Raw genomic sequence first — 9,908 nt, 5'->3', positions numbered from 1 at the left:
TGAATTAAACTTAAACTTAAACTTAAAAGCGCGCAACTTTGAAAAAATGCCGGGAGACGAAGCATTTTTAATGACTTCTCTTGTTCTGATTCTCGCCATATTTCTTCGAAGGAGACGACGTTTCTTTCAGAGGATGCGACTAATGTCTCGACAAATGGAGAGGATGCGAGAGATTGTAAAGCATTTGTGCTCAAAAGCGGGTACTGCGGGTTCTGCATACCGCCACCATGAAATAGGTAAGGTCCAGGCCGAGGAACTGAGGGATCTAATGAGGCCTTTTCTGATTGGACTACGTTATTTTGAATTGGACGACGTTATTTTGAATTGGTCAATCAGACGTGACGTTTCTGGCTGGCACATGAGAATCTTGCTACGTATCCCAGCCGCTCAAATACAGTGGGATTTTGATTTTCTTCGAGGGCTCGCTCCGGTCCATTTGGATGGATTTTCGATTGGAAGGTACGAGGAGAATCGTGCATCTTTTGACCTTAATGCTGCGAAGCTGAAAGCGGAGCAATGCGATTTTCGGGGGTAAATCGCTCGGGCGCTTGAACCCTTTCAAAAAAAGCTTCCACCCTTGTCTTTCTTTTATGCATTACATTAACGACGAACTCAGACTTATTCAAAATCGCTCAAAAAAAATTTTTTTTGAGGCAAAAGGACGACAATACACCACAGGTAAAGTAATTCAACGTTTATCTATCAATGATTTATGTACATAGTCAGCAATATATCACTATAGGTGAGGCAAACGGTAAATCTGGTACATTCACTATAAAACAACAGTCGGCTACACAAAAAGATTGTATGGGCCCCTTATGGTCAAACTTGTCCCAGTGAAAATGTGGAGTGGGCAGTGGTCAGAAAATCATGATCTCCAGTTCCTCTGCTTATTAAGAGATCATTAGCCCTTTAACTCCCAGAAGTGATTAACCTGTAACTTCTCCCTATAATATCCATACACGATCTAGCAAACAGGTAATGAGAATACTCAAACTTATCAGCAGGTAGAATTTGTTACCTTGATTGAAAACCAAATTCTCTTAACCAATTTACAAGGAAATGTGTAGCAGTTAGAGGGGAGAATTCATAATCAGATCTTGGGAGTTAAGGGGTTAAGTGTTTTCTTGGTTTACGCAAAAAAAAAAAATGGTAATACAGTTTGCTTTGCAGGCCGGAGGAAAAACATGACAGATTAGTGCACCTACCTTCACGATTAAGGTAGCTAAGAGACTGGCATGGCGTTTATTTTTTGCCTGGAGGATCGGGGTTCGAATGATTTTGGTTGCGTCATGACAATTAACCTGATCCTCCCCTAGTTAAGGCTCTGTAGTATTTCTAATCATCTTTCCTCAACGTCGGTCAATTTTCTATGGTCTTCCTTTTTACAAAGTCAGTGACGTATGATTCCCCTCAGGAGCATGTCTCCCTTCATTTCCCCTGAAAATCACGCGAACCCCCAAAGTCCTCCAATCCCAGGACTGACCAAACCAGTTTCTCTTCTCAAAAAAGTGATGAGAAGAAAGAAACTGAACTAAACCTATAAGAAATGTATGGTTATCGGTAAAAATATTTTTTCAGAATGATAAGCATCTATTTTCTACTTACAATATCACCGTTGAATCAAACGGAAATGTAGAAGCTCCTTGTCAGAACCCAAGGAAATCTATAGAGAACGGTATGGAGAATATGCATACTGATGTTAGTGTGTAAAGGTCCTTAGGAATTGTATACAGAACAGTATGGAGAATATGCATACTGATGTTAGTGTGTAAAGGTCCTTAGGAATTGTATGGAGAACAGTATGGAGAATATGCATACTGATGTTAGTGTGTAAAGGTCCATAGGAATTGTATAGAGAACAGTATGGAGAATATGTATACTGATGTTAGGGTGGAAAGGTCCATAGGAATTGTATAGAGAACATTATGGAGAATATGTATACTGATGTTAGTGTGTAAAGGTCCTTAGGAATTGTATAGGGAACAGTATGGAGAATATGCATACTGATGTTAGGGTGTAAAGGTCCTTAGGAATTGTATAAAGAGCAGTATGGAGAATATGCAGACTGATGTTAGTGTGTAAAGGTCCTTAGGAATTGTATAGAGAACAGTATGGAGAATATGCATACTGATGTTAGGGTGAAAAGGTCCTTAGGAATTGTATAGAGAACAGTATGGAGAATATGCATACTGATCTTAGGACCAAGCTAGGACACACTTAGAGAGCGCTAAGAGTAAAAAGTTAGCCTGTGTACAGGCTAAAAGAAAGATCTCCTTCCAGATTTTTTCTGAGGGGAGAGGCGGCTGTACACAGGCTATAGAAAGTTCGCAAGGCGTCCCAGTCAGTGGACTGACATTCTCCAGGCAAAGAGAGCAGACCAAGGAGCACAGTTTTGTTGGGTCTGACCGTGTTAAATTAATTGCCTGACAATTTTCACCTTTAGTAAAAAAAAAAATCCTACAGATGTGCATCTTATAGTCAAAATTAAATTACAGGTCGCGCGACTTTCCCAAAAGTTTAAATTCGGAAAATTAAATTAATCCCGTTTTGGTTGGAATGATAAGCTCATTTCAGCCATCAGAGCCCTGTAACCGATAAATACTGATGAATTTCGATTTCCGAAAATTCAATTTTGGACTTTTTTGCAAACCATTTGTCAGATAGCAAAATAAGCTCGATGTTTTAACAATGAATGAAATGTCAGCCTCTAAAGGTTCTCAAATAAAATTCAAGAATTATTTTCCTTTTGAATTATTGTGCTTGACTGGAGTATGTCAAATTGTTTTTATAAGTCGTGACGGGAAGGAAATTAAGCGCTTAAAAGAAGACAATAGTTTGCACCTAATATGCAAATGAGTGTCAACAAGAGCGTTCTACCTGAAATTAGAATTACAGACATTTTAGATTCACTTAAGTGAGTTTAATGGTTTGGTTCTTTCCGTGCGTTTAGAGGTGAATTAATCATGAAGATAGAGGGTGCCGTGGCCTTAGTTACCGGCGGTGCTTCAGGAATTGGAAAGGCAATCTGCGAGAAACTTTTACAAGGGGGAGCGAAGGTCAGTTAGTTCGAGAGCTGCTTCTCAAACAGTAGTTTCCTCGATTTCCAATAATATTTATCAACGGCTGGGCAGACCATTCTTTGTCAAGAGCACGAATATACATAAGGATTCGTTCATTTTTAGCGGTGTATGGATAAGTTTCCATCCCATTGTAACTATAATTTCAAATCTTTTACAGTGAAGAGAATTCTTGAGAATTATTTGTTTAGCATGGAAAGTTTATCGTACACTGACAAGGTGTTACAATGACTGCAAACATAATATATTGGCTCGGTAAAGTTAAGCAATATATATTTGTCAGTTAATTAGTGAAAGGTAACCAAAAACCCATTCTCTTCAAGTTGAAGAGTTCTCGCCTCGTGAAAATTCGAGGTCAAAAAGCTATCAGATTTTACCTTTTTCGTGTCGGTTTGCAACAGATTTATCAGTTTAACACTATTGTTTGTAGGACAATACAATAATAATAACCTTAAGTTTTGAAAGATGCCACTGTGCTTTTTAATGAGATCTAAAACTTTCACATGTTCCAATTTTTAGGCCTCACACTGAAGGGGTTCATAGTCACTACTTGACTTGATTTAGTAGCAAGAAAACCTCCTCCAAATTCAGTTTCTGTACATATTCTTTCGCATCAAGTCCCAGAAGCTGTTTACCTTAGTTACCAGGGAATTTTATTGTCTCCGAGTGAATAATAAGATCCACTGGCTACGTTTGTTTATTTTATAAAGTTCACGACTCAGCGTGGAAAACTCCGCGGAAGACCTACAGAGAGGCTTTTTTTTGTTGTTTATTATGAGTATTCCTCAAGGAAATTTCTTACATTATATTTCGAGTCGTTAGTAGTGGCAGGCGGACAGCATAAATTAAACTTCTTCCTGTCTGCTTTTAGCCACGAGTTTGCACTGTTTTATTTTGTTTTAGTTGTTGTTATTGTTTTTGTCTTTTTTTTTCATCCTTTAGTTAATATTTCGAAAGCGTTGACGTAAGGGTTATACGAGAAGTAGATAAAATCATAGTTCATATTTTTCGTCTGGCTTCGCCGTATAAGACTCGTTATTGAGGACTCTCAATCTTGACTTTGCAGATAATCTCACCTATGTTTTCATTTACTGGCACGACATGGCAGAACAGCCTTTCGTTCTCCTAGACATCTTTGCTTTCTGCCAGATTGAAAGCTGTTCCCCCTGGTTATTCCTCAAACGTTCTTACTCTTTCAGCAAATGAAGAGTATATTCGTGGGTCAAGTGATCACTCTCATTCCCCTAACTCAACTGTGTTTTATTCAATAATCAAGAGATAATATTCTTACCTTACAATATTACTTAGGAGAGTAGATTTACGGCACGATGAGTAATAGAAAGTTCCTTATAGAGGTCACGCATGCGAGGCTATGTAACGCAATACACTATAGTGATTTTTTCCATTTATTTATGATTTTTTTGTAAAGTATAATCTTTACAACGGAAATTTTTACATGGCTATGTTCATTGCAATATTCCAGTTTTTGTTTTAGTCAGTGAACAATTAATTATGAAGGGGCTTATAGTCCCCATACGATGCTAATTATAAACAGAGCTGATAAAAAAAACTACCTATAAATGTTTTGTTTCATTTATTTGATGTTTGAATCAATTAAGGTTCAGTTCCTTGACATCAACAAAACAACCGGTGAAGAAACACTGAAGAGTTTGAACAACCAACACGCTAACGGACGTGCCAAATTTATATGCTGTGACGTCACTTCTCAAGATCAGTTAGAAGGTCAGTGGATGTCAGTGTTCGTGACAATAATTTATGCAAACTGAACAAGGAAATAACGACTGACTTCGACTGAGCTCCCCACCCCTCCCTCCTTGTGCCAGGCATTTAGTAATTTAGACACTTCCTCACAAGTTTCATATCAATACATTGTCTAATGTAAGACTGAAAAATAAAAAAGCAAACAGACAGACTAACAACTTTCAGTTGTTTCTCGACGACTGCAAACAAAAGACGACGATTTAGATTTCAACACCATAGCTAAAACATACTATCGAGTAAACAAGCCAATATTTTTCAATCCCTTTCTTTCGAATGCACCCATTGTTTTGTTTTGTTGTGTTTTTTTTTTTCTCGTTTTCTCCAGTTTCGACGTTTAAACTTCTAGACGTCTGTGAAAGATAACTTCGATGTACTCTCTCACTTACGTTAATTATTCGCATTACGAGTTTGATGTTTTGGTGAAGGCGACTTTGCTCAGGATTCTCTGTAAAAATAAATAGTTTAACAATATCCCAGCGACGTTACATCGTGACATCCAACAACAAGAGTCATAATGAACCCGTGACGTTGAAAAGTCAGCATATTCAAACATATTGGGTGACAAACTCGAAGACTATGTACAAAACAAAAGGGACCTGAACAATAAAATAACGAAACTGCAGCTCGTGGAATTACAAATGCTGAAAATGCCATAGAATAATAAAAGACTATTTTACAGTTGTGTACTTAGTTGCCAAGCCTTTGATTTGGAGTGAGGCTGAAGATGACCTTGTCGTGATAAAGACTGGTATCTAGTTAGCGTGATCCGTCCTGATAACAAAGGGCAGTAATTTAGATTTGAAAAGCAGCAATGTTTGTATCATAACAAAGTCACCCTTAGCCTCACTCCCATTCGAAGGCTTGGAAACCAAGGATGCAACTGTTAAATGGACTTTTACACTCTGTCTACTAGAAGAAAAAAACTAATAACAATTAATGAGAATATTCCAGGAGCACAAACACAATAACGCAAATAATAAGACACGGTGCAATTTTTCGTCACAATTCGTACTCGTTTGTAGAGTTTGCGAGCCTGCAATACGCTATCCTGACTGTCGCGGACTTCTGAGAATGGAAAACTTCTCACTTTTTTCCTCAGCTGCATTTAGAGCCACAGTGAAGGAACACGGCAGACTTGATATATTGGTCAATAACGCAGGAGTACTTGACGAACAGGATTGGGAGAAAACCCTCAACGTGAATCTGGTAAAACTTCTTTTAATTTTGTGAAAGGACCTTTCTTAGTTGTGATTATAATTGAATGAATTGATGGAATTTTTCGGACCCATGCGAATTCTCAAAACTGACAGGCATCTGTTAGATTTGAACAAAAACAAACAAACAGACAAACAAAGCAGATAAACAAACAAACCATAATTACAGACAGTAACCATCATTTCCCGATTTGTTGCTTTCCACAGCATGCTGTCATTCGAAGTACCTTTCTTGGAATTGAGCTCATGAAGAATGGCGTTATCATAAATATGTCGTCAACTGGAGGTAAATTTTAGACTACGACAATAGAGCGGTCTCTCCTTTTCACGCGATTTAAAGATAAATCAGCGCCCAAAAAAATTAGGTTAATGCGCCGCGATAAATTCGAGGAGTCGGGCGCACGAAAATTAGAGTACCGCGCAGTGGGCTTACATAATTTTTTTTTTATTTAATTTTTTTTCACTGATTTTTGAAAAATTGCGCGAAGGACTTCGCCATAAGGCAAGGACTGCATGTCGTCTTGGTAAATTTTAAAAGATCAACATGGAGTACAAACGATAAAGTCAAAAGTTCAAGCTACTGGTTGTTTAAGATGTACATGAAATTGCCGAAGATATCAAATACAGGAGCAAGACAATTTTCCTCATCGTTTCGCTATTTATCTCCCTATGATCTTTTATTTTTACAGGGATCCATCCAGTTTCCTTTGCACCGACTTACTGTGCTTCAAAGTTTGGTGTCATGGGATTTTCAAGAAGTGTCGCTCCAGTACGTACGCGACTCTTAATTTATAACAAAATACCGCTCAGTTTGAACTAGGTAGCGTTCAGCTCCCATACTGAGTCTTTCTCACGGCATTTTCTCAGAACGGTTTATTATTAAACTACCTTTTCCCGGGAAATTAACTAAGCGCTAATCCCGATTGGTCGAAGGGCTTCCGTGGGGAATCCCATTTCGTGGTAAATTCAAACTAACAATTGCCTTGTCTGTGAAAACACCGTGACATAATTAAACAAAGGGCAGTTGCACGAACGCTCCATGTAATGGACTCCCGACGGCAGTCCATTGATTTTCATAAAGCTTCGAGGAATGAAAGCAGGTTGGGATTGTCTACCTTTATTCAGAAACACCAGCTGAATATTTAATTATAGTTTCCTTGTGAGAGACCGTTACCTATTAAGGGCCGACCATTTAACTTTTGAGGAGGGGGGTGGGTGATTTTGAAAAAAGTTTCCTGCAAGCGCTTATTGGAAGAAAAAAATTGCATGCAGCCCAAATGTAACAGGAAAAAAAAGAGCATTTAGAACGGAAAAAATTTCCTGCCCAGCAGATTGCTAGAAAAAAAAATTTCATGGTGACCAGAAATCACCCACCCCCCCCCCCTCAAAAGTTAAATGGTCGGCCCCCTAAAGACCATGCTCAACCACCTTCATAATTTTTCTCTCGTGACGTCACGTAATGACGACAGGGTGGTCCAAATGCTAACCCCTCTATTATACTCTCCTTTCAATGACAGACAGCCGTAAGAAAAAAAGGCATACGGGTGAACTGTGTATGTCCAGGAAGTACAGACACGGATATTTACAAGTCAGTGGTGAACTTGGAGCTGACTAGGGAGCAACAAGAACTCCTGGTTAACACGCATAAACAGAAGTGAGCTTTGTACTTTTTTAATGAATCAGTGGTTACAACCTTGAACACCCAAACTGCTTTTTAAGGATACGGTAGACCTTCGCGGGTGTCCTTCGCGAAAAAAATCTCAACGCGCTATTAGATGCATAGCCACCATAATCTATATATCAATGTAAAGGTTATGAAATGTAATATTTGGTAAAAATTATTTCTTTTTTAGCTCGATCTAATCGTAAACCAAATGGGGTGAGACAATGTACAATCCGAAATGGTCGATGTTTTTGTGAGCGAATTCATCGCATATCAAATAAAACTTCTCCCCAATCTCAAGTCTGAGGGGTTGGGCTTCAAAACCGAGCTAGGGCTTTTCGATATTTGGCTGCTTCGCAATCTATCTGTCATGTTTTACCGATCCATTTTGAAAAATGGAATTCCCTCAAACAGTCTTTTTAGGTTGGTATGTTGGGAGTCTTCTAACCTAATTTCAAGGCAATCCGTAAAATTTATGATTACATACTTTATTAATTCGTTTAAAGAAGGCACATTCGCGTTAAAACGAAGTAGGTTTTTTTGCAAGTTTTTCCAACCATTTCCGCCTTTAGGCGACCACATGTCAAGTTATGTCAACGCTTTGTAAAACTCTTCAACACCATACTTATTTAATGATTTTCTATCGTTACAGACCAGAGGCTGTAGCGCAATGCATAGTTGATTTGATCAAAGATGAGTCGACTGAAGCTGGGCAAGTGGTAAAAGTAACTTACGAAGATGGTGTGGAATATCTCAACTTCAATGACGTACGTAGAATGTCCAACCTCGTTCCCAGGGCAAGGGTAAAAGGGCCTGGGAAAGAGGTTGTAAGATGTCCACAGAAATGTGTTGGCTCTCGAAAATAAGGAAGTGATAATGGATGAATGAGTGAAATGATGGGTGGATTGGTGGATGGATGGATAATGGATGGGTGAAAGAATAGATGAATAAGTGAATAAATGGATTGATGGATTAATTTAGGAATGCATGAATGAGGAAGTAAATGAGTGAATAAATGAACAGATGGATGGCTGGATGAGTGACGCATGACGGAATGAATGAGTGAATTAATGTATGGATGGATAGAGGACTGAATGAATGAATGAATGAATAAATGGATGAAATAATGAAAGGATGAACGAATGGAAGAATGCAAGAATGAATGAATGAAAAGATGAAAGGATGAAAGAATTAAAAAATGGGAAAGTGAAAGAACGAAAAACGAATGAATGAGTAAGGGAATAAATAAAAAAATGGAAGAACAAATGAATGAAATTAATGAATAAGGACATAAATGACTGAATGAATATATTGATGTATGTATGATGGATAAATTAATGAATGAGTTGATGGATGCATACATAAAGAACAACTAAAGAGATACATCAAAAAATGAATGACGAAATAAAACATTGTTTCATTTTTCCTTTAGATTATTATATGACATCACCTGACAAACCAACGAGCGAGCCGAGAGTGTTCTACTTCTCATCATGCGATATGGATCTATCATCTTTAATCAATTAATAAATATAGATATTAGAGATAAGTTAGATTCTACAGACTCGAGGCCCCATTAAAGACTGAGGAAAAAAGTGTCATCATAAGTTAACTGATAGAGTGTGATAGTTTGAAAGTTCAGATTAGCAAAATAAATTATGTTTTATCAAGAGATAAATCCACTCTTTTTGTCGCTAATACCTACTGTCTCCACTTGTCCTCTGGTGCATATAAAAATTTTCTGAATATCGTTTTTTTTTTCTTCTTCTCTGCAATTGAAATCCGTAAAAGTTGGCTTTCCTGAGAGAATGTTGCTCTCCAATTCCAATTAAGAGAGGGCGGAAGAAAAAAAGTTACCTCTACAGTTAAGTTTTTCAAGAAAAGTACCTTTCTTACGTGCGCGGCCTTCTGTTCGTGCATAGTTAATCTATGGTCCGTGCAGACAGGATGGTCAGCGTTATACACCTTTGCCATAATGGCGGAAAATCCGATGGAGGTATGAGACTGGTTATGAATAATTTCACGAAAGCGAGGCCACCCGGGCAACACATGGCGACGCGAATACAAACTCTCACAATTCCTCGAGCTTTTTAACCGAAAATGACATTCTTGGAGCTTCCTTAGGAGATAGATATCTCTCACAATTCAAGACTGAGGACTTGAGACTAT

General features: G+C 38.1%; 1 protein-coding gene across 1 annotated transcript; it reads left to right on the top strand.

The window, feature by feature from the left end:
- The first annotated feature begins 2,848 nt into the window (after positions 1 to 2,848).
- Positions 2,849 to 9,417, top strand: LOC111326874 (15-hydroxyprostaglandin dehydrogenase [NAD(+)]). Its single transcript, XM_088755023.1, has 8 exons — positions 2,849 to 3,059; positions 4,700 to 4,823; positions 5,962 to 6,068; positions 6,284 to 6,362; positions 6,766 to 6,845; positions 7,594 to 7,730; positions 8,392 to 8,506; positions 9,172 to 9,417. Exons 1-8 carry the CDS (start codon positions 2,967 to 2,969, stop codon positions 9,181 to 9,183), a joined length of 747 nt encoding a protein of 248 aa, XP_088611149.1. The 5' UTR covers positions 2,849 to 2,966; the 3' UTR covers positions 9,184 to 9,417.
- Positions 9,418 to 9,908: the final 491 nt, after the last annotated feature.

Source organism: Stylophora pistillata, chromosome 3 (genome assembly GCF_964205215.1).
Source record: "Stylophora pistillata chromosome 3, jaStyPist1.2, whole genome shotgun sequence".
NCBI lineage: Eukaryota > Metazoa > Cnidaria > Anthozoa > Scleractinia > Pocilloporidae > Stylophora > Stylophora pistillata.
Note: the sequence above shows the minus strand (reverse complement) of the source record. Positions and strands in the feature narration are given on the sequence as shown.